The sequence below is a fragment of the Camellia sinensis genome, unplaced genomic scaffold (genome assembly GCF_055761805.1).
Source record: "Camellia sinensis isolate YWXY unplaced genomic scaffold, ASM5576180v1 Unanchor1, whole genome shotgun sequence".
Lineage (NCBI taxonomy): Eukaryota > Viridiplantae > Streptophyta > Magnoliopsida > Ericales > Theaceae > Camellia > Camellia sinensis.
In genome coordinates, this window is record NW_028128987.1 from 26,890,380 (window position 1) to 26,914,987 (window position 24,608).

Consider the following 24,608-nt stretch of genomic DNA (forward strand, 5'->3'; position numbering starts at 1 on the left):
TAACCGATTGAACACATGTTTGGGCATGCACTATTCGTATCGAAAGCGGCTATTGTGACCATTATACAATTCCACTATCCATGCCCTCCCCATCAAGATGGAAGTGCAATACGGAACTTTAAGCACGTCGGCCTTGTAGTAGTCAATGGCAATTCTATACGTTTCAACATAAGCACAATTCATTTGATTCTGCCATTGTACTGCAAGCGCAACGACATCATCTTCCATTCGATTCATGCGTGCATCATCTTCATCGTCCTGGTTCATGCCTAGTAATAATACGAACAAAGGTTAGCACAAAACATTTTATGAATAGATGTTATGCCATAAAATTTTTATAACAACTTATTTTATTCATAACAAATATGGGTTACCACATAATTTTAAAAAATATAAATTGAATGTTCAACATCGTAACACACATGGCTTGTGAATAAAATTTTCACAAACATAAGGTTACAAAATAATAATGGGTTTTTTTTTCTTTTAAAAAAAAAGATCATAATTTTATAAACATAAATACTATGCAATTTCATAATTGAATAACTTGTTCATAACCTAAAATAATAATATAAAAAAAATCGGCAACCACAATTTGTAAAATATAACATTGCATAAACTACCATAACAAACAGTGGCCTTAATATACAGTCTATCAAGAAAATGTCAACAAACAGTGCATTAGTCTGCATCACATCCATGTCCCTTGCGCATAAATAAAAAAACCAAAGAAAAGAGCAAAGTTGCATGTCCATTGGTCTGTACCACATCCATGTCCCATTGTTTAATTTCACGACCAAAGATAATACCGAAGCACAAGGAAAAAAAAAACTTTTAACACATAATCTTCGTTTAAGTAAAAAGAAGCCGATGTGGAAAGTTTAACATCGTTACGGTCGTTAGAGTTGTTGCTTGTAACGATTTAAAAGCAAACACCTTCGTTGCACAGCAAACTCGCAAGAGTTAGACCCCCACTCCTGACTTTGTCCTCTTTCTTCGTTGTAGCCACCTAATAGTGCTTTGGTTCGTGAGAATACTTATAACCATCTCCTAGTTGTTCGGAACCTCTATAAGCATGAGGCCAAAATGAAGAAGTGATCGGCGGGGTCCAGTCCTTGAATTGCATAAAGCCGTGCAACAGCCTCACCAATAGTGTAACTGTGCATGTTGACAACATGGTTGATAGTTAGTTCCTTACTTTGTGTCTTCATAGAATTTACTAAGTCATCCATGCTGCTTGCCAAAGTTGCTACCCTGGTTATGCATTTGTCTTGAATTTACTAAGCAAATGCTTCCGTTTGCTTCCACTCCCTGAGGCATTGATGTAGGTGGAGTTCATCATGTCAGCCATTTTTGAAGCTTCCAATTCATTGTTATCGATGGAAAATTCAGGACTGTTGAACTTTCCTTCCAGCTCCAATTGGTTACGAATTTCGCCGGGCGTCTATGCATTTTTACCTGTTACCGCAGCCCCTTGTGAAGATACGAACCATCAACTCTTGATGCTCCAAGGTTTTGGTTTTGAACTTGCAACATTCTTTATCAATCTGAAGATGGAGACAATGAACATATTATTTTTAGATTCACATGGCTGACATAGCTGAAAAATCACTGAAAAAGACATGGCTGGAGTAGCTGAAAAATACTTGAAAAAAATTGATGCAATAACAAGTAAACAACAAATGAAATACACTTAAAGCCTACTGCCTGAACTGATGCAATAACATGGTTGAAATAGCTGAAAATACTTGAAAAGAACTGATGCAATTCATTTTCCAAGAAAGTAAATTTAAGATTGTGGCCCACTACCTATTTTTGTTCATCCACTTGAAGCCTCATAACAGTTCATTCCTATAGACCACTACTTAACTAATTTCATTATTTCACTCATGGATCCTCTAATCAATTTGAAGTGATGGAAAGAAACAGAAACCATGACATCATTAAACTCACATCTTTGTGTTATGTTTTTGTTGAATTAGAAGGGGACCTACTGGGTTATTTTTCTTTATCATAATTTATAATCTATAAGAGCTGCATAAGGGCTCTATGGTGGGCTATGTCTTTATTTAAAGCCACAGTCCGAACAATTTGAAACAATAGCATTACACCAAAACGTGTTTTTCTGCACACTGTACATTAAAATTTCTAACCAAATCACATGTAGTTACTTTGCACAAATTAATTCTGTAATTATGAAAGACAAAACAATAAAATATGGGTACAACACAAACATTCTTATAATTGACTAATAAAAAAGAAGTACCACAAATTTTCATTTATATGGGACTAGTTTTGGTGGAGTTCAAATGACACATTTGTACTGAAATGCTAATTGCTATAATAGGTTCAAAATTTCCAACCAAAAATACAATTACAGTGTTCTGTCCTATGCCTAAAATCATTGTTCCTCTGTACTGTTCAATACTCTTTAATGCTATAATTGAGCACATGAAGATTTTCTATTTTCCACTGTCGTGATCAACATATTGTACGATTCAAAAAGTGTTCACATACTATTAAATTTGGGAACAAGTGTAACTGAATAAATGAATGACAGTTATAATAGTTTGGAATGCAATTTGGAAGTTCAAACCCCAACCCCCTGTAAAACTGTGCATAAAAACAAACTTGGAAACCTTATGTGTCCTACGTTGTTAAAGAAAAACAAAAAATACAGCCTGGTGTCCCATTCGATATATTGATTAAAGGAATGAGAGACAACAAAAAAAAATGCATAACTATGTTTCTTAATTAATTTGAAGTTAAGATTGTTACTTTCTCCATTTTAGCCCACCAATCGGGCGACATATTGAATATCCCAGTCACTTGGTCATAACCAACTCCAGTTGGGCCTTTACGGCAATCCATGAGCTTCGACCATACATATCATTCCTTCTTCAAAATATTGTACTTGTTTTTTAGTTGTTTGATGTCATGCAGCCTCCCAGTTACTGCCTCAAAAGTCTTAGACAAAGACCAATAGCCATTCTAACTGATTGCCATATGCAGCCTATTACCTGCCTCTATTTCCTTAAGTACAAGTTCTAAGAAGATCCGTGTGGACTTCCCATCCCAAATAGCTTTATGATAAGCTTATTGCCCTTTCCTTTTGCCAAAAGGGGTACGAGGGGCAGATCGATTTGATGCCATGTGACTATAATGTTCACGTGTAATGGGATGAAGCACAAATATTTGTACAAACAATACAAGCATTACAAATATTATTAACAAAACATTCATGTGTCAAATGTGGTAGACAGGGTAAGTCAGTTGCCAAAAGCTTGATTTATGAACATTAACACTATTTCAAACAAAAACAAACACATGCAGAAACATATGATAACTACGTGTTTATCAACATAACATAAAACTGTTTTTTGGCCCACAAAACATAATAGTGAGAATAATAACGTAAGCACGGTTACATATATTACATACGGAACAACAATATAACAACAATGATGCACAAAACACATGTCACTACTTTAAGTACACGCTGAGTCTGTTCAATATCAATCAAACGAGCGACAATGTCTTTGCCATTCTCAGGAGGCCTCTGTCGTCCATATTCATCATACCACCCAATCCAATTGACATATGGCTGAGGTTAAAAAATATATTAATGACGGTTTACAAGGAAATTACAAACTAAAGGTGTTTGTACTCACCAGTCCACGAGGGTACGCATGACCTGGGTTTTTTGCAGAACGAGAAATCTTTACGACACAGTGCCCGTAGCCATAAGCACACATAGGGCCTAGTTGTGTTGATGTGGCAATTGACATAAATGAGGCCATGGTTTCTTTGGTGACTTGTTTTGGGACATGAGAAGCACAACAATAATAGGTCAATGGATGTGACACTTTTGTTATAGACATCATTTCTTTTGTTAACAAGTATGTGTTATAATCAGAGAAATGAAGGATATGAGAACATGTGGCATGAAACAGGGTATGAAGAATGTGGGTGAGAGGTGTGGTTAGAGGTAGTCCGGGAAGATGGCGGGCACTTCAATGGCCTGAGATCACCGGAGGTGGAGAGGAGGAGGTCAAGGCAAGCTTGGAGAGGGAGAGGTTGGCAGTGATAGACCTTTGAATACTAATGTAAAGTATGATAGGGTGTTAAGCATGAGACTTGGTTGTATTGTTGTTGTTGTGTCTCGCTGCATATACGATACGTTATATAGGCCGCAGGAGTATTGGAGCCCAAGCAAACTGTTGGACAGGTGGCTCGTTCTCCTCAACTCTGCCAGAAGTGATATAAGCCCTTCTGCCGTCTGTGGCTTGACGGCAGGCGGAGAGCAACGTTTCATGGCAGGCAGAAAGTAACGTTTCGTATATGCATCGGATGACATGAACGTAAGGTCATTGTTGCCTCTTCTCCAAGCCTGGTCGAGATGGAGTTGTCTTAGCAAGAAGACAAACATCTCGACGATCCCATGACATCAGCCGCCAGTCCAGTATCCTCTGATGATCCCGAGCAGTAGTGCCTGGGTCCTGCTCCCAACCTAGGCATCCAAGTAGATAAATGGGCCGGGGCCCACCTTAGTGTTTAAGAGAGCCAGGGGCTCGCCTCCAAGCGACCAAGTAGGAGGTTGAGCCGCAGGCCTATTCAATGTTTAGGAGAGCCATTGTTTATCAATCCAAGTCCAAGTGAGCCGGGAGCTGATTGTATTGTTGTTTGGCCTTGGAGCGAGGTATGAAGGACCATGGGCCCTGGGGCCATGGTGCTGCCTGTTGCAGGGCTCTTCATATCTAAATATATTTGGGCTTATATGTATGCTCCCGCTTAGGCTAAGCATATAGTCTTGGCTGCCTTGGCACATGAAGCCCGTAGGGCTCGCCATGTAGTAAACATACGACATGCCCGACGTGGTGCCTTATTGGTCTGCCACGTGGGTGGGGTTTTGGTGATGTGGCACTTGTAGGGCTTACCACATATTGAGCTTGATACAAGTACCCACAATAATGCCCCCCTGTACAGATGCTCTTATAGCTAATGAGAGTATTTGTACATTATTATGTTAAAACGTTTTGAAAAATATTAACTCATGCAGACAAGTATTCAGATAGAGTCGTCTAAAATTAGGCTTTTGATACAATTGGGGCATTTGGATTGCTTATGGAGAGTTTACATTTTAAATTTCATTCGGTGCGAGCCGGCCGGATAAAGATGTGGGCTTGTGGGGCGATGGCTTGATTCCACGGGATCTCTATTACATCACATGAGATTTCAGCTTCATTCCATAGGCACCAAATTCCGCCCGTTACTCTTTCCATGCCGCTGGGAGGTGGGTTCATGGTCTTGGTGTTGGAGTAACCCATGATTTGGCTCATGAATTGGGCCTCGCTTCCCCTTTTTTTTGTGTTTGTGATGATGACGAGGTGGAAGCGTCCTCTAGAATGTAGGTGCATGTAGTGTTGGAGAAAGTTAGGGCAAGCGACGCCCTCAGTGTTGAAGAAGAGAATGTTAAGTGGAATGTTGTAGGAGATGTTTGACTGAGCGTTGTGGGAAGCGCTCTCTTCTCCCATGTTGAGATCTGCAAAGTTCTCTATGTCCCACCCAAGTCCCAAATTTTTATTTGGGTTTTCTAATGGTGCTGACATGATGGAGATATGGTGGTCTAGATCTCTCTCTGTCGGTCTTTGTGAGAGGATATTGATGCGGATCTTCTCGAAATGTGGGATTAATACCTGATTTGCCTGGCAGGTGGATCCTTGGAGAGTGAGGTTGATTTCTTGGTTTCGCAAAAACCAAGTGTGGGACACTGGTATTGTGTAAAGTTCTGGAATGGTTAGTGCCTTGTACCATCCTCTTATTTTACCCCGGAATTCTTCCGGTACCTCTACAACTGTATGAGCAGATATTGGGTGCTGGATCCAAGGGGATTCGAATAGCAGATCTTGGAATTGCCATGGAGGCATGGAGAGCATCTTTCGAAAGAACTCACACACCGGGCGACGACGGTGAGTAGGAGTGGAGCTTGAAGCTCTTTGGTTTGGAGCCCTGTTCACCGGTCGCCAAATGGTGTTATCTCGGTGCCTCTCTCCTCCAGAAGCCATTTAGAGAGAATGGGTTGTTGAAGTTGAGAGGAGAATGTTGGCGAGTAGATATGAATTTGCCTGTTTTTTTTTTTTTTTTTTTGTTGCTGTCCCGTATTTGCTCTCTTATAAAGATGAGATTGCATTGGGAAAGAGGAGGTGAATTTACTAACTTTTGCAGCTTTACATTGGGAATGGGCGATACATGAAGAAGACAACTCATAAATTGAAGTTATAGGTTTAGAGTAGACCTACTAATTTTGGAGTTGCTCATAGTATAATGTGATAGCTTGTGTAGCTATTAGTAAAGTGACTTTTTGAAGGCTTTAAGGTATTTATAGTCTGTAGCAAAGAGTTCGATTGGTTTAAGGATTCATCCTCGGAAAGGTGCAATCCTGAATATGTGTGTATATATACACATTATTATATATATATATATATATTTTTGTATTTTGAATTTGACCAGAGCTGTCCAAATTCCGGTTACTTCGTCCACTTCTCCTTTTATCCATTGTGCATACCCAGTTTTTTTTTTTTTTTTTTTTTTTTGAACTGGATCAAAGAGGGATTCTGTATTATCTGATTGTTGCCCACGTCTTCTCCTTTTACCCAAGGTGTGCAAGGATGTTTTATTGACATAGTTATCTGCAACTAGGTTTCCTATACCATTAGGAAAGCTGTTTAGAAAGATCTGGGTTTTTATGTTTTTCTTTTCAGCTTGAGTTCTAGGTCCTTCATAATCTCTCATTCCAAGTTGAGTTCTGGGTTGTTAGAGAGAGAAAGGAAAGAAAAAGAAAAAGGGGGGGTCGACTGCCGTGAGAGAGGAGAGAAAGTTTGTTGTTAACGATTGGGTTTGTGAATCAGAGAAGTGGATCAAAATCACGAAGGGAGAAGAGATACGGTTTGTGAGAGAGAGGAAGGAGGGAAGAAAGGTGCCGGCTAGTTGTGGTGGTTGTCGACCGTGAGCCGCAACAATTCTGTGAGGTGCGACATTGGAGGGCTAACCTTAGATACATTTTGCGACAGAACAGGGTTGATTTTTCCATCCCTTTGATTCACCGAAGCTAGGGTTTGGAAGAGTAGTTGCCGTCGTCGATTCTTGAGGGAAGAGGCAAAATCTTCGTGACTGACCGGCGATAGAGAAGGTGAGAAGAGAGAAGGCTGAATTGGGAAGTCGCGAGCCATAGTTGCGAGCTGAGCGAGAAGGACTTGGTGCTTTGGAAGCTCAACCACGATCTGGGGTCACCTATTTGAAGTCATCTGCCGTGAGGTATGCTTCGAATCTCCCATAGATTGGCTGTGTATGTGTTTGTTTATTTGCTATATATATATATATATATATATATATGTTTTGTCTGTTTTGTGATGAAACAAAGAAAAAGAAAAGGGGGTAGGCTGTTGTAAGAATAAATAAATGAATAAATAAATGAGGAGGTATGTCAAAAATGAAGGGCTGCATTTTGGAGAATTGTAAAATAATAAGATTGTTATTATTTTGGTAAAGAGCCAAGGGTTGGAGAACCTTTTTCTTTCTCTTTATATATATATATATATATATATATTATTTATTATTTTATGATTATGATTATTATTGGTTTGATATGGATTGAAGAAATAGTCAGAAAATAGAAAATAAAATATTAGAATAAGATATTAGGGAGTTATAAAAGTGGAGTTCTACGCTTAGAATATTAAGGAGTTATAAGTTTTGAGATTTCGAATAATAAAATATTAGAATTGTGGGGAGCTATGCTATTAGTGAGCCATAAAATATTAGGAGAACCGTGATTTTTTAGAATTTGAAAAATGTTGGAGAGTTGAAAAATGAAGAGTTCTAAAAATAATAATAAAATATTTGTGAGCTATAAGAATGGTGAACTAACACATGGAGAGTTATGAAATTGGAGAATTCTAAAAAGAATTAATAAAATATTGGTGAGCCATGAAATTAATGAGCTAAGCAAATAATAATAAAATATTAGTGATTCGTGAGAATGGTGAGCTATCACATTTGGTGAGTTAAGAATAAAATATTAGTGATCTATGAGAACGGTGAGCTAACCCATGGAGAGTTATAAAATTGGAGAACTCTAACAAAAATTAATAAAATATTGGTGAGTCATGCAATTGGTGAGCTAAGAAAATAATAATAAAATATTAGTGATCTATGAGAACGGTGAGCTAACCCATGGAGAGTTATGAAATTGGAGAACTCTAACAAAAATTAATAAAATATTGGTGAGTCATGCAATTGGTGAGCTAAGAAAATAATAATAAAATATTGGTGATCTATAAGAATGGTGAGCTATCACATATGGAGAGTTATGAAATTGGAGAACTCTAACAAAAATTAATAAAATATTGGTGAGCCATGCAATTGGTGAGCTAAGAAAATAATAATAAAATATTGGTGATCTACAACAATGGTGAGCTATCACATGTGGAGAGTTACGAAATTGGAGAATTCTAACAAAAATTAATAAAATATTGGTGAGCCATGCAATTGGTGAGCTAAGAAAATAATAATAAAATATTGGTGATCTACAACAATGGTGAGCTATCACATGTGGAGAGTTATGAAATTGGAGAACTCTAACAAAAATTAATAAAATATTGGTGAGTCATGCAATTGGTGAGCTAAGAAAATAATAATAAAATATTGGTGATCTATAAGAATGGTGATCTATAAGAATGGTGAGCTATCACATATGGAGAGTTATGAAATTGGTGAGCTATCGCATGTGGCTCTAACTCTAACACTTAGAAAAATTTATAAGGATTGAGAATGAGCTCTAAACATAATGGAGGAGCTATAAAATTGGTGAGCTAATGACATGGAGAGCTATGAAATTGGTGAGCTATCACACATGGCTCTAAACTCTGACACTTAGAAAAATTTATAAGGATTGAGAATGAGCTCTAAACATAATAATAATAAAATATTTGTGAGTCATGAAATTGGTGAGTTAAGAAATTAAAAATAAAATATTGGTGAGCCATGAAATAATAATAAAATATTGGTGAGCCATGAAATTGGTGAGCTATGACATGGAGAGCTATGAAATTGGTGAGCTATCGCATGTGGCTCTAACTCTGACACTTAGAAAAATTTATAAGGATTGAGAATGAGCTCTAAACATAATGGAGGAGCTATAAAATTGGTGAGCTAATGACATGGAGAGCTATAAAATTGGTGAGCTATCACATATGGCTCTAAACTCTGACACTTAGAAAAATTTATAAGGATTGAGAATGAGCTCTAAACATAATAATAATAAAATATTTGTGAGCCATGAAATTGGTGAGTTAAGAAATTAAAAATAAAATATTGGTGAGCCATGAAATAATAATAAAATATTGGTGAGCCATGAAATTGGTGAGTTAAGAAATTAAAAATAAAATATTGGTGAGCCATGAAATAATAATAAAATATTGGTGAGCCATGAAATTGGTGAGCTATGACATGGAGAGCTATCGCATGTGGCTCTAACTCTAACACTTAGAAAAATTTATAAGGATTGAGAATGAGCTCTAAACATAATGGAGGAGCTATAAAATTGGTGAGCTAATGACATGGAGAGATATGAAATTGGTGAGCTATCACATATGGCTCTAAACTCTGACACTTAGAAAAATTTATAAGGATTGAGAATGAGCTCTAAACATAATAATAATAAAATATTTGTGAGTCATGAAATTAACCATGAAATAATAATAAAATATTGGTGAGCCATGAAATTGGTGAGCTATGACATGGAGAGCTATGAAATTGGTGAGTTATCGCATGTGGCTCTAACTCTAACACTTAGAAAAATTTATAAGGATTGAGAATGAGCTCTAAACATAATGGAGGAGCTATAAAATTGGTGAGCTAATGACATGGGGAGCTATGAAATTGGTGAGCTATCACATATGGCTCTAAACTCTGACACTTAGAAAAATTTATAAAGATTGAGAATGAGCTCTAAACATAATAATAATAAAATATTTGTGAGCCATGAAATTGGTGAGTTAAGAAATTAAAAATAAAATATTGGTGAGCCATGAAAGAATAATAAAATATTGGTGAGCCATGAAATTGGTGAGCTATGACATGGAGAGCTATGAAATTGGTGAGCTATCGCATGTGGCCCTAACTCTAACACTTAGAAAAATTTATAAGGATTGAGAATGAGCTCTAAACATAATGGAGGAGCTATAAAATTGGTGAGCTAATGACATGGAGAGCTATGAAATTGGTGAGCTATCACATATGGCTCTAAACTCTGACACTTAGAAAAATTTATAAGGATTGAGAATGAGCTCCAAACATAATAATAATAAAATATTTGTGAGCCATGAAATTGGTGAGTTAAGAAATTAAAAATAAAATATTGGTGAGCCATGAAATAATAATAAAATATTGGTGAGCCATGAAATTGGTGAGCTATGACATGGAGAGCTATGAAATTGGTGAGTTATCACATATGGCTCTAACTCTAACACTTAGGAAGATTCGTAAAGATTGGGAACAAGCTCTAAACATAATAGGAGAGCTATAAAATTATGAAGCTCAAAAATTAATAAAATATTAGAGTTGCAAAATTCAGAGTCTAGTTAGCATCACATGGTGAGCCAAGAATTAGGAGAACGCATCCGACTTTGATCCCTCATATGTTGGGGAAGGGGGCAGAACTGAAATCTAGTCCGCCCCTTGTTAGGAGCTAGGAACTGGGTGACTTGAGGAGGCCATTAAGGAGAGTAACTCTATTCATATTGGTGAGCTAATGAAATGTGAGCTAATAAGATCAGAGAGCTGGTTTGAGGGATTTGAGAGAACATGAAGTAAAGTGGAAGAGCTAAAAATTAGAAGAGTTATTTTTATTTATTAATAAGCAAATAAATAAATATTATTTTTATTTATTTAGTTAGTTAATTAATTAATTAATTAATTATTATTATTATTATTTTTTTTTTTTTTTTTTTTTAGTTTGATTCATGAGTGCAAAACTTACTTGTTGCAATTTGGGGTGATGCAGGTAGGAATTGTTTGCTCAGAATGAAGCGGAAAGCCGTTGTATGTTCGTCGAAGAAAGTGGCCAAAAAGTTGCCAAGCAAAGCAAGTGGGGAAGAGGCTGCTGAGGTGCCTTCTGTCGAGCACTGGTTTCGTGCTCCTTATTTTGGAGTCGGGGACAGATTCTGGCAACAATTAGAGGATAAAAGGACTGTTAATCAATCTCAAGTTTTGTTGGGGGTACCCGAGGCAGAAGAAGGAGCAGAGGGGATGATAGCTCCAGAATCTATTATGTGGTTACACATAGAGCGCGGCCTCTACCCATATGCATTCCCCGCTCATGACAGCTATGCTTTTACCAAGAATGGTGGGGGTTTCGATACTTGGGCTGAGGAAGTGCTGACTAATCCTTCTTCTAAAGAGGTTTTAAAGAATGCAGGTGTGTATGGTGCTATAGTGGCAAGTGTGGGGTTGAATGTGAGAAGGGAGCCATCATGGTTGAGCGTGGCTTTTTCGCGTTGGAGTTCTAGTTCTCACACCTTTGTCACTCGGTGGGGGGAATTGACACCTACATTGGAGGATGTCTGCGTATTGACTGGTTTGCCTATACTTGGTGTTGCAGATCCGCTTGCTAATACATCCGTTCCAAGTCATCTAAAGATTGTATCGATTTTGAAAGCCTCAATTTCAGAGGCAGGATTCTTATTGAGCGGCTACGATAAAGGAGGGGTGTATCTTGGGCCGCAGCGTCGGGAGCATTGTAAGAATACCTTTGGGGGATGGCTGCGATATTGGTATCGAGATTTGAATCCATCTCCGGCAGAAGGAACCGAAATAGAAGAAAATGGGGTAGATGGGCCTGGATATGAAAAGTATAAGCATAGTTCCACCTACCTTGCTGCTTTCCTTGCATATTGGTTGAGTCGGTATATCTTGGAGGGAGCACCTAAGGATGGAGTAGACCTGTCTGTGTTTGATATTGCTGCTTATCTTGCGAGTGGTCTTTCGGTTGCACTTGGGCCACTGTTTTTGGGGACTCTATACAGACGGCTTGATATGTATCAGGCTGGAGCAGAGAAGTCGAAGGGTCGGTATGATGTTATTAGTTTTGTATCGACTTCCTTCTTGCAGATGTTCTTGTATGAACGGTTTCCCAGGCTTGCTCCTAGGCCGACGGATTTTGAGCCTGGAGAGGGGCGAGAGCGCCGAGCTACAAGGTGGTACGGGACACGCATTCGGGGACCGCTGATGGATATTTTTGATGATGAGAGTGAGTTTATAGCTCGACCGTACGTTCCTCCTGTGGTCGGGGTGGTTCCGTTTCGGATGTATGACTCAAGAGATTCTGAGGTGGCTTTTGATGGTCGACTGAGTAATGCCGAGACAATGACGGCTTGTAGCTTCTTGTCATGTTCCTTGCCTTATTTTATAGGAGGAGCTTATGGCTCTACATCCTATAATCCGGCGAGAGTGGCTCGCCAATTTGGATTTGATCAGGGGGTCCCTAGTCCTAGCGTAGTCCTTCCTGTGTCTGATACTTTTGAGCAGTTTTTCTGTCATACTCATCTTCCGAGACTCCAGAAGTATAGCAAGTTTATTCGGACGAGGGCTGATCGTGTAGGTGGGGTAACAGTTAGTTGGCGACATTATTGGAGGGAGACTTTTGCCGCCTTTCAAGAGTTTCTCGGGGGTGATATTGGGGACTTAGAGTTTATATGCATTCCATCGGATAACGAACTGTGTCAACTGCGCGTGAAAGGCCGGAATGAATTGGCTAGGGGCGAGTTGTCTCGATTTGCACGTTTAGAGTTACTCTCTGATGTGTTGACTCAGGCAAGGGTCGTTGGTACAGATGGTTTTCTAGGGGAAGTTGGTATATCCAAACGACGCCCGAGCCAGCCTAAGAAGGAGCCTTCCCAGAGAATGAAGGTTAGCTTCTTCTCTTTTTTTATTTTTTATTTTTTTATTTAAGTGACTTCCTTTCTTGTTGTGTTTCCTTTATGTGCTTCTAAGTTGGGCGCTTCGTTTCTTCAGGTACAAAGGTCAGCTACCCATCATGATGTTTCTGTGGCACTTAGGGTGGCGGGCATGCCTTCTGAGGAAGAGAACTCTGCTGATGATTTGCTTCCGCATCGGCAGTTGCGGAAACATAGTAATGCTAAAGGTTTTAGTGATTCCGAAAGTGAAGGTGACGATGGGGATAGCTCAGAGGCCAATTTGAATACGAGAGATGATGATGTTGTTAAAGTTACATTCGAGCGGGCAGATGTTCCTCTTGATAGGATGAGATCTGAGGTTGTTGCGCCATGTGGTGAAAGTAGAGTGACTTTTGCACCTCCTCTATTGCAGTTAGGACATCCGGTGGCACAGTCAGTTAGGCTTGGGGAGTCCGATGTTGATGACCCGACTGGTCAGTTGCCTTTGTCTGATGTTCAGTCTCGCCTGCCTCCTGGTGGAGTCCCTACCATATCTTTATTTGGTGGGAGTAGTGGTTTTTCATCGGTCGATGCTCATCTTAGTGTGCCTTCAGTTGTGGCTTCAGTTGGTGCTCAGACTAGCCTTCATTTGGTGGATGTTCAGCTTGGTACTTTGCCTGCTTCGTTGGGAGTTACTACTAGCCTGCCACTTGGTAAGAGTGGTAGTTATGTCCATGATGATACTATTGCTCTCGACGGTCAGGCGAGTTTACCTTTCTTGGATGGCGAGTTTACCGTGACCCGTCTTGATGGTGGTTGCGTATCCTTGGCAGGGGCTGATGGCAAGGAGCAAGCCCTCGATTCCAAAGTACTGTTTGCTGGCGTGCGAGATAAATGTTTGCCTAGACTGAGCTTTATTTTTGATCATAGACCCAGCACTTTCATGCGTTTGGAGGCTATGTTCTTATGACGCTATTTGTTAGAGGCGTTCTGTGATATGCTCAGCGGGTTTCATGGTCTTACTCCGGAGACTTCTATTGATACGTTTCAGTCATTTCAGACTGCTGTGGCTGAGTTTCAGCGGCATGAGTTTGAGGTGAGCTGGCTGAGAGAGAGTTTGTCTCGTATGGAAGTGCAGGTAAAGAATCGCCATCTCAAGTTTGAGCTAGCGGAAATGGACAGGGCTTTGATGGAATCGGCGTCTTCCAGGGAGAAGGCTGTGGTGGAGTTAGAGCGGGCGACCAAGGCATTGGCGGATGTGGACTTGGCGATGTCCAGTTTGAGAGAGAGGAGAGCCGTGGTAGAGGCTCAGCTTATTAGTGTGGAAGATGAGGCTTTTGACTTAGATAGCCAGATAGGTCCAAGTTAGACAAGTTAAGGAATTTCTTGTACTGGTTGAGCTAAAACCCCAAGTACTGTATATATTTTTGTTTTCTCTCTCAATCTTCTTCTTTTTTTTTTTTTTTTGATTGATGATTTATTAATAGTTACACAAAACGTAATAAGAATGGAGATAGCAAATGATTGTTTATTTAACATAAGCATGAGCTGATGTTTTACATTGCCATTACATCAATAAGAGTAAATTTCTCAGGGGTGATTCTTCACTCTTATCCTAAGGGAAATAGGCCTTTAGCCATTTGGCATTGATAGGGCTCAAGAGAGCTTGCGAGTTTGGTTCAGAAATTCTATAATAACCATTCTCGTTGGCTTCTCTTACTACGTAAGGTCCTTGCCACTTAGGAGTGAACTTGTGGGTAGAGGTTCCTCTCATGACATGAGGTGCAGCACGAAGTACCAAGTCACCTTCTTGGAATTGGCTGGGGCGCACCAAGGTATCATAGGCTCGAGCTATGCGACTTTGGTAAACTTTGAGGTTAGCCAGGGCCTTGTCCCTTCTTTCATCAAGGATCTCCAATTCATAGGATCTGGAGTCGGGAGTAACTTCACTTCGGAGGGCCATGCGAGCTGAGGGTATGGCAATTTCCACTGGAAGAACTACTTCCGTACCGTATACCAATGAGAATGGGGTCATTTGAGTCGGGCGTCTTTTGGATGTTCTGTAAGCCCAGAGCGCCATTGGGAGTACGTGCGCCCAATCCCTTTGATAATCCTTGAGAGTCCGTGAAAGGATTCTAAGGAGTGTTTTGTTGGTCGCTTCTGCTTGCCCATTCCCTTGGGGATAATAAGGAGTTGATTTATGGTGCGTGATGTCATAGGAGACAAGGAGTTGTCCGACTTGGCAGTTAACAAAAGGGGTCCCATTGTCTGAAAGAATTACTCTAGGTATGCCGAAACGACATATGATGAATTCTCGGATGAAGTTGGAGACAGCAGCTCCTGTTGCCTTTTTTAGAGGGATGGCTTCTACCCATTTAGTATAGGTCTCTGTAGCCGTTACAATCCATATGTGTCCCTTTGATGGCGGAGAGATGGGGCCAATGAGGTCCATAGCCCACGTGTGGAAAGGCCATGGTGGGCTCGAATTATGTAAATCAGTGGCGGGTGCATGAATGAGGTTTCCATGGAGTTGGCAAGGCTTGCAGCGTTTGGCATACATTTTGGCATCTGCCTCCATGGTAGGCCAATAATACCCTAAATGTAGAAGATGTTGAAATAGTTTCGCTCTGCCTTGGTGCTCTGATCCATGAGTAAGTTCCAAAACTTTATGGATTTTAGCTCCTGACAAGCAACGTAATGGCTTTCCATCGAAGCCATGCCTGAAAAGTTGCTCTCCTTGCAAAGAGAATTTCGGAGCTCGCTTCTTGATTGTTGCGGCTGCAGAGCGTTCTGGTGGCAATGATTCTTCTTTGAGGTAATCTATGTATACCTGACGCCAGTCGGAGGTGATTTCTGTGAAGTTGCATTCAACCTTTGGAGGGAATTCTTGACATTTGGTGCACTTCCCTTGAAGGTCATTCGCTTCCTTGGCCATAGTAGGCCAATAATATCCTTGTCGTTGTAGCCTCCTGTAGAGGCTTACATCTTCTGTCCCGCATGAGCGGTTGTGCACCCCTTCTAATTTGGACTTGGCTTCGATAAGGTCAATGCATCGTGCCAATAAACCACCAGGCCCTCTATAGTAGAGGACTCCTTGATAAATTGTGAAGTGTTTGGTCTCACTCAAAGGTAGTTTACCTGAGGGGGCACAGAGCTCATCGATGATTGGGGCTCTCCAATCGGCGGGTTCTTTTTCAGGGAAGATAGTTGTTACTGAACATGGCACGGAGCGCTTCAGGACTTCTATCTTGGTTGATTCTTCCGAGAATTCCACCTTAGAGGCCAAGGTGGCGAGGGCATCCGGGTGTCGATTATTGGAGCGAGGAGCGTGTTCTATCCTTACCGTGTCGAATTTGTCTGTCAACCTTTGGACGATGGTTCTGTATGAAGCCAAAGGGGGCTCTTTGATAGCATAGTCTCCATTGGTCTGCTTGACCACCAGATTAGAGTCGTCTTTGATACATAGGAGACTTACTCCTAGGTGGAGTGCTGCCATAAGCCCCAATATCAGGGCTTCGTATTCCGCCTCGTTGTTAGAGCATTTAAAATCCATTTTATATGACAAATTGACTTCAGTTTGATTTGGGGAAACAAGGACTATTCCAGCTCCTCCCCCTTTAGAGGTGGACGATCCATCGAAACTCAAACTCCATTCTCCTTCGGTGTTTACTTCAGCCGCTTGGAACTCATCTCCTGGCAATTCATCCGAGGGCGGTTCATGTTTTCCACTGGGAAAGTGAGCCAAGAGGTCAGCGAGCGCTTGAATTTTGATGGCCTTGGGAGCTTTGCAAGTGATGTCATATTCCGCTAAAGATAGGAGCCAACGGGCTGGCCTGCCAGAGAGCGCTGGTCTAGTGAGGAGAAATCGGATAGGATCGCTTCTGGTCATGAGATGGATGGGGTAAGAAAGAAGGTAATGGTGGAGCTTTTTGGCGGCAAACACTAGGGCGAGGCAGTGCCGTTCAACGGGGGAATATCGGATCTCAGCCCCTTGGATGACTCTGCTTATGTAGTACACGGGACGTTCAAATCCGTCAATTTCCTGGGCGAGCAGAGCTCCGACTGATTTCGGCGTGGAATTGATGTAGAGGAGTAAGGGCCTTGCCGGCTGAGGAGGAGTCATGGAGAGAGGGGATGTTAAAGCTGACTTCACTCCTTCGAATGCTTGTTGGTGTTCCTCATTCCAAGTGAACCTGACATCCTTCTTTAGTAAAGAATTGAAGGGTTGTGTTATTTCGGCCATAGTTGGGATAAACCGTCTCAAGTAAGATGCCCGTCCGAGGAAGGTTCTCAACTCATCTAGATTGGTTGGTCGTGGCATATTTTGGATGGTGGTGACCTTTGCTGGGTCGGGGTCTATCCCATGGCGATGAACGATGCAGCCAAGGAACTTGCCGGCAGTGACTCCGAATGCGCATTTAAGCGGGTTCATTCTGAGTCTGTATTTCTTACAACGTTCAAAGACTCTTTGGAGGTCTTTGAGGTGACTAGTCTCCTCTTTGGATTTTACTACCAAATCATCAATGTAACATTCCAAGGACTTGTGCAACATATCGTGAAAAATGGCTATCATAGCTCTCTGGTATGTTGCTCCCTCGTTTTTTAATCCAAAAGGCATTACAGTATAGAAGAAGTTACCTATAGGAGTGCGAAACGCCGTCTTTGGGGCATCCTCTGGGGCCATCTTGATCTTGTTATAGCCACTGAAGCCATCCATGAATGAGAACATATGGTGCCCTGCCGCTGAATCAATCAAGGTATCTATGTTTGGGAGTGGGAACTCATCTTTGGGGCAAGATTTGTTTAGATCTCTGAAATTGATGCACACTCGAATTTGACCATTCTTTTTGATAACTGGGACGATACTAGAAAGCCAGGTGGGATGTTGAATAGGTTTAATAAACCCTGCTCCAAGCAGTTTCACTACTTCGTCCTTGATGTTGAGCTCCACCTCGGGCTTATAAAATCTTACTCCTTGCTTGACTGGGCGAGCCAGGGGGATGACGTTCAGACGGTGCATGGTAACATCTTTGTCTAATCCTGGCATTTCTTCATATGTCCATGCAAAAATGTCCGAATATTTTCTAATCAACTCGATAAGGGGCCCCCTTTGTTTTGCTGGGAGATCCTTGCAAATGAAGATAGGACGCCTGGGTTCTCCTTCAGAGGCTATGTTGATTTCTTCCAATTCTTGTTTTTGGGGCCTAGGACCATCCTGTAAACACTCCGGAGCAGGTCGGACTTCTTGCAATCCATCTTGCTTGGCGGGGACTTGGTTAGGAGATGAAATGGCTGCCTTGAGGGGTTTAACTTTTGAGCCTTCGGCTCCATCCAAATGAGTTACCGCAGGACAATAGGATTTGTCGGAGTGTTTATCTGTTGCTGGAAAAGCCACAGCTTTTTTTCTTCTTCTGCTCTTCTTGTCTCTACTTTTTTTATTCTTTGTCATTGGCAGGCGTTGGGCCAGCGCAGACAAGGTGTAGCAACAGTGATCTTCTCCACTTAGTTCACGATGGACAATTGCTACGTCGTCTAGCTGGGGGTCGGCATTGGTAACATTTGCCAACCCCTCGCACCGTCATAAACGGTATACCATTCTGCCATCTTTTGTTTGAAACCTGGTGACTTTAGGGAGCTTTCTTGAGGGCTCTGATTTGGTGAATGTCTTTCTACGAGGTGGTGATGAACCTTCTTCAGAGAGGTCATCCCAGTCAGGTATAGGAGTTCCTCGAAGTGGCAGAGGAGGTTCATCTTCATTGACATGATTGTAAAATACTGCATCTGCCATGTGAGCTTCACCTACTCGAAAAGGCTTTTGAGAGCCAGCTATGGCTACTACCTCATTGTTGTAGATTGCTTTGACACATTGATGGTAAGTGGATGGGATCGCAGCATATCTGTGAAGCCAAGTTCTCCCTAGGAGAGCCTGATAGGTCGTCTCTGCTTCTATAACGTGGAACTTAGTAGTAGAGCGAATTGGTCCGACTGCTAAGTCTAACTGGACATGACCTATGGTTTTAATTTTTTGACTTCCAAAACCGGTGATGGAGATGGGTTGTCTAACTAAGTGCTTTTGTGGGATCCCAGCTTCCTGGAAAGTAGAATAAGGCATCACATTGAGTGAAGCTCCTCCATCCATGAATCCTCTTTGAAACTCCATCTCATTGATGAATACTGGGACGTAGAGGGGGCGGTTATGTGGAAATGGTACTTGTTTGTCGGCCTCGGTAAAGGTTATTGCCAAGGAGTTATCCCGAAATACTTTCCTTACTGATCCGCTTACACTCATGCACGTTTCACCATTCTGCTCTGCAAGTCTCAAAAAGGCCTTGGTGGCTTCAAAGCGTGTTGCTTCAGACAGGCCGAATTGGTCGAAGAACCACTTGAACTTTGTCGATTTCTTAAGCGCTATCACGCGTCTAGTTTCAAAGTCCAGACAAGTGGGAGCTGGGAGTTCGGAGAGCTCGCACACCATTGGCTCTTCCGTCTAGTCATAATGTGAAAGCATCATGACCGTCTTGCCATTATCCTTATGGCGCGGGAGAGGATCTTTCAAGACATCTTCTGTTTGGCGAGGTAGCTCCAAAGCGTCTTCAGACATCATTTTTCGAACTAGCGATCTGAGTGCCCAACATTCCGTAGTAGGATGTTTAACGGGACGATGGTATATGCAATAGTCTGCCCGCGCTTGATCCTTTTTGTTAACAGGTTGCCTTGGCTCGGGGAGGTGAACTTTTCCATCTTCTACCCAGGCATTGAGGAGTGCCTGTGCCTCATTCACTGAGATAGGTAATGGCGGGGGAATTTGATCGAGCTTTCTTTTTTTTGCTTGCGGGTCTTCTCTTCCCCAAGAGGAGCCCTTGGCTGCATACACAGCGTGGTTGCGTCGGTTAGGCCTCCATGGGGAAGGTTGAGGTGCTGTTGGTCGCCATGAGTGGGGTTGTGGTGCTGTCATTTGTGCCCCTGATCTTACTGTTTCACTTATGTTTCGGGCCGCAACACATAAAGCGGAAAAGTCAGAGAAGTGATGGTTAACCAGCTGGAGTTTATAAGTCGTGAGCATTCCTTCAATGCACAATGACACCAGTTGGTGCTCTTCCATCGGGTCTTGAATGTCTACTGCTTTTTCCCTGAAACGGCGGACGTAACCGAGGATGTCCTCCCCAAGTCGCTGTGTTTCCCTCATAAGATGAAGGGTGGTTAACCTTTCTTCAACGTAGAAGAACTTGATATAAAACTTTTTTATCAAGTCTTCCCATGAAGAAATAGAGCCAGCAGCAAGGTTAGCATACCACGAGAATGCTCGATCTGTGAGGGATTTGGAGAATTCCCTCATGCGGAGGTTTCGGTCCTCTCGGTGAGCTCCAAGGGCGTCAAGAAAGCGTGAAACATGCTCCCTGGCGTTCCCTTTTCGTCCGTCGAAGCGAACAAACTTGGGTACTGTATATCCCGCCGGATATGGAAGACTCGCGATATGAATAGGGTAAGGGGGACGAAGGTCCAATTCTGGGGAGGCAGGGATGTGGCCTTTGTTTGTCTGAAGTAGACTGTGTATGTGTTCTTTTACTACTTCCAATGTTAATGGCTGGGAAGGGTTCTGATCCACCAGGAGAGCAAGAGAGCTAGTGGAAGTCACCGCGGCGGGAGCTCCGCTAACGGATCCAACTTGTGGTGGGGGTATTTGGCTGGGAGCTGACGGAGGGAGCGGGGTGACCGTTTGTCGTCCCGTTTGGGTTTGCAAGTTGTTTTGCGTAGCGAGGTTGGCCTCCGAGCCATTCTGGGCTAATGGCGGAGCACCATTTTGTGATGCTGAAAGAGGGTTGGACAACGATGGAACTGCAGGTGCCCTTTGTAAGGCTAGTAGGGCGTCCATTAAGAGTTTTTGGTTCTATTAAAGAGAAGTAGTGAGGTTGGCCTCCGAGCCATTCTGGGCTAATGGCGGAGCACCATTTTGTGATGCTGAAAGAGGGTTGGACGACGATGGAACTGTAGGTGCCCTTTGTAAGGCTAGTAGGGCGTCCATTAAGAGTTGTTGGTTCTGTTGAAGAGAAGTAGCGAGGTTGGCCTCCGAGCCATTCTGGGCTAATGGCGGAGCACCATTTTGTGATGCTGAAAGAGGGTTAGATGACGATGGAACTGTAGGTGCCCTTTGTAAGGCTAGTAGGGCGTCCATTAAGAGTTGTTGGTTCTGTTGAAGAGAAGTGACGCTCTCAGTCAACGCACGTAGTTGGTCCGCTATGACCGGTTGGGAGGATTGTTCTTCTGGAGAGCCGCCAGAATTGTGTTCTGAGGTCTCTGCCGGGGTCTCCCTACCGCCACTTTGGGATGTCGCTATTCCAGTTCCAGTGTTCTTTTTGGGCGCCATGTGAAGCGAGCACCACTCTTCCCCAGCAGAGTATAATGTGGGTGAGAGGTGTGGTTAGAGGTAGTCCGGGAAGATGGCGGGCACTTCAATGGCCTGAGATCACCGGAGGTGGAGAGGAGGAGGTCAAGGCAAGCTTGGAGAGGGAGAGGTTGGCAGTGATAGACCTTTGAATACTAATGTAAAGTATGATAGGGTGTTAAGCATGAGACTTGGTTGTATTGTTGTTGTTGTGTCTCGCTGCATATACGATACGTTATATAGGCCGCAGGAGTATTGGAGCCCAAGCAAACTGTTGGACAGGTGGCTCGTTCTCCTCAACTCTGCCAGAAGTGATATAAGCCCTTCTGCCGTCTGTGGCTTGACGGCAGGCGGAGAGCAACGTTTCATGGCAGGCAGAAAGTAACGTTTCGTATATGCATCGGATGACATGAACGTAAGGTCATTGTTGCCTCTTCTCCAAGCCTGGTCGAGATGGAGTTGTCTTAGCAAGAAGACAAACATCTCGACGATCCCATGACATCAGCCGCCAGTCCAGTATCCTCTGATGATCCCGAGCAGTAGTACCTGGGTCCTGCTCCCAACCTAGGCATCCAAGTAGATAAATGGGCCGGGGCCCACCTTAGTGTTTAAGAGAGCCAGGGGCTCGCCTCCAAGCGACCAAGTAGGAGGTTGGGACGCAGGCCTATTCAATGTTTAGGAGAGTCATTGTTTATCAATCCAAGTCCAAGTGAGCCAGGAGCTGATTGTATTGTTGTTTGGCCTTGGAGCGAGGTATGAAGGACCATGGGCCCTGGGGCCATGGTGCTTCCTGTTGCAGGGCTCTTCATATCTAGATATATTTGGGCATATATGTATGCTCCCGCTTAGGCTAAGCATATAGTCTTGGCTGCCTTGGCACATGACGCCCGTAGGGCTCGCCATGTAGTAAACATACGACATGCCCGACGTGGTGCCTTATTGGTCTGCCACGTGGGTGGGGTTTTGGTGATGTGGCACCTGTAGGGCTTACCACATATTGAGCTTGATACAAGTACCCACAAAGATCCTTATACAAAACAAGGTATCAAAAGAAAAAAAAGACCCCTCCTACAGAACATGTAAATCCCAGCCTATAGCCATTTTGTCAAACAACCATTGTCAAAAGACAAGAGATGGTAACCAATAAGTGGAGATCCTTTTCAAAAACATTAAAGAATTTCATGCCAAAAACAACACCAAAAAATTAAACAACAACCTAAACAAGTAGTGACAAATTTGCAAAACCTTCGACAATAGTTTATATATTACTATGGACTGTATGAACATAAACAGAAAATTTGATGTAGTGAAAACAGGGTAAGAACAGAAACAACCAAAAAATTTAGCCAAAAAGGTGCACCAAACTTTGTGTGTACTATGGACTGTATAACAAAAGATTTTGGAGTTACAAAATTAAAACAATACAACTAAATGATATAGTGACAGCCCCAAAAGAAATCACAATAATTTTTTTGTCCAATTTTATGTCCATTTCAATGGAATAGGAGAGGTTATATTGGATTAAGAGTCCTGTGCCCTTCAAAACTTGCACAACCTTCGACAGTAGTTTATGAAAATAAAAAAATTAAAGTCATCGAAAATGGAACAGTGGGGAAATGAACACAAATTTGTCAGGTAGAAAATCAAGGCAAAATTGATGCCAAAAAACTATAAATGAGAAATTTTTTTTTCTATTCCACAATCACAGATTTGTATCAAAGTATTGCATTTAAAATATATAATCCTTTTATCACCTAAATCACCCCAAAATGAACCCTAGATCTGCCATTTCAAATAACTAAAATATATATGACTTCACCATATCATAAAAAATCACATTTGTAACACAACAAACAAGCTGCAAGTGCAGATTCAAGAGAAAAAAAAATTATGAAATCAAATTAATGCCCAAAACACAAAGATAGTGGGTAACATTTTTGTAACCCACGTATCTGGGAATGCACTCGATTTACCATGTTTGCAGCCTCACCAGTAGTCACCAAATGACCTTTCAACCAGTCTATTTTTTTAATTTCAGAAAGATTTTAAAAAAAAATTGAAACAGAACCTGGAAATTGTCGATCGAAAAACGTGTGGGTACATCGGAGTGAAGAAGTGCATAGCTGCGGTGGGGGCGTTCGTCGGAGGACCGAGTACATTTTTGTTATCCTTCACCGACTATTTTCGTCGGTTGCTTGTTATTCCTTTCAAAGCTAGTGTGGTGGTGTTGCCTAGAACGAGAACTAAGTCCAGACCTCTCTTTATTCATCTTGTTTGATGTAACCAGGTTTCAGTTCAGAGTCTGTGATATCAGTCCATCAGTTGCAAGTTTTGACATAAATAAGGGGTAAAAATGTCATTTTACTTCTCTTCTGCCACAGACCACATGATTTCCTCTGTGTATAGGTTTTTAGTGATTTTTAACTTTTAAGCTAAAATGATTGACTACTTAAAAAAAACAAATAAGCTTTCGACCATTGCCACGAGCTTCTTACTATTGTAAACTCAGTTTGCAGCCTCTCTTTAGCACCTTCGTAACAACCAACCCTTCATTCTGTTCGCAGCCTCTCTTCAGTACCTTCGTAACAACCAACCCTTTATTATGTCAAAATCATAGTTACAACCCCTCTCTCTCTCTCTATGATACCCTAGCCACCACGATTTCTCTCTTTAAAACCTTAGTCACCGTTAATCTCAATTTATTTCAAAACCCTAGTCACATGATCTCTCTCTATGTAAATCTTTCTATATCGTAGTCGTTGGAGTGTGGAGAAGGTTAGTGTGCTGTACGTGAGGAAGTTGCGAACGATAAGGATTACGGAGAGCGTATTAGAGATGATTGGGTAGGGACAAAAGTGTAAAGAGAATGGTGGAGAAGGGTTAATGGGGGTCATCAAAGATGGTGGTAGCAGTGAATGTGAGATGAGAGGTTAATAATGGTAGCCAGAGTTCATACTGGTTTATGGCGGTGGTAGTGCTGGCGAGTGGTAGGGTAAGGTTAGGTTTGAAGGTTTGAAGGAGTTAGAGGTGTTTTTGACAATGAATGATGTGTATTGAGCAAAACTTCATATTTGAAAAAAGTGTTGTTATTAGACCCATTTGTTATTTTGGACCATTCATTTTTTGACTTTTTTTTATTACAATAATAACTTTAAATGAAATTAATGAAAAGAATATTAATAATTTTGGAACACACCATCTCATAATTAAGCTTTTATACCCACTAAATAATGAGATATAATTTATAAGAGCACCCACCTCCATCACAATTC

At 41.7% G+C, this 24,608-nt stretch overlaps 2 protein-coding genes across 3 annotated transcripts; one reads left to right on the top strand and one right to left on the bottom strand.

Annotated features, from left to right (window-relative positions):
- Positions 1–1,292: 1,292 nt before the first annotated feature.
- Positions 1,293–24,441, bottom strand: LOC145814041 (uncharacterized). 2 transcript variants are annotated; one of them, XR_014357494.1, is made up of 2 exons: positions 23,405–24,441; positions 1,293–1,547 (listed from the first exon to the last, which is right to left on the bottom strand). XR_014357494.1 is itself a non-coding variant. In XM_082910560.1 (2 exons), exon 1 carries the CDS (start codon positions 6,063–6,065, stop codon positions 5,148–5,150), a length of 918 nt encoding a protein of 305 aa, XP_082766686.1. In that variant the 5' UTR covers positions 6,066–6,676; the 3' UTR covers positions 1,293–1,547; positions 3,672–5,147. The 2 variants fall into 2 exon arrangements, 1 of the variants encoding a protein (XP_082766686.1); XM_082910560.1 differs by lacking the exon at positions 23,405–24,441 and adding an exon at positions 3,672–6,676.
- Positions 10,986–13,923, top strand: LOC114299384 (uncharacterized). The gene is made up of 2 exons (XM_028244108.2): positions 10,986–12,966; positions 13,072–13,923. The coding sequence occupies exons 1-2, from the start codon at positions 11,083–11,085 to the stop codon at positions 13,921–13,923; spliced, it is 2,736 nt and encodes a 911-aa protein (XP_028099909.2). The 5' UTR covers positions 10,986–11,082.
- Positions 24,442–24,608: the final 167 nt, after the last annotated feature.

Coding starts and splice junctions, on each gene's coding strand:
- LOC114299384 (XM_028244108.2), top strand. CDS start 11,083: ATGAAGCGGAAAGCCGTTGTATGTTCGTCGAAGAAAGTGGCCAAAAAG. Junction 12,967..13,071: donor AGCCTTCCCAGAGAATGAAG/GTTAGCTTCTTC, acceptor TCGTTTCTTCAG/GTACAAAGGTCAGCTACCCA.
- LOC145814041 (XM_082910560.1), bottom strand. CDS start 6,065: ATGGCTTCTGGAGGAGAGAGGCACCGAGATAACACCATTTGGCGACCG.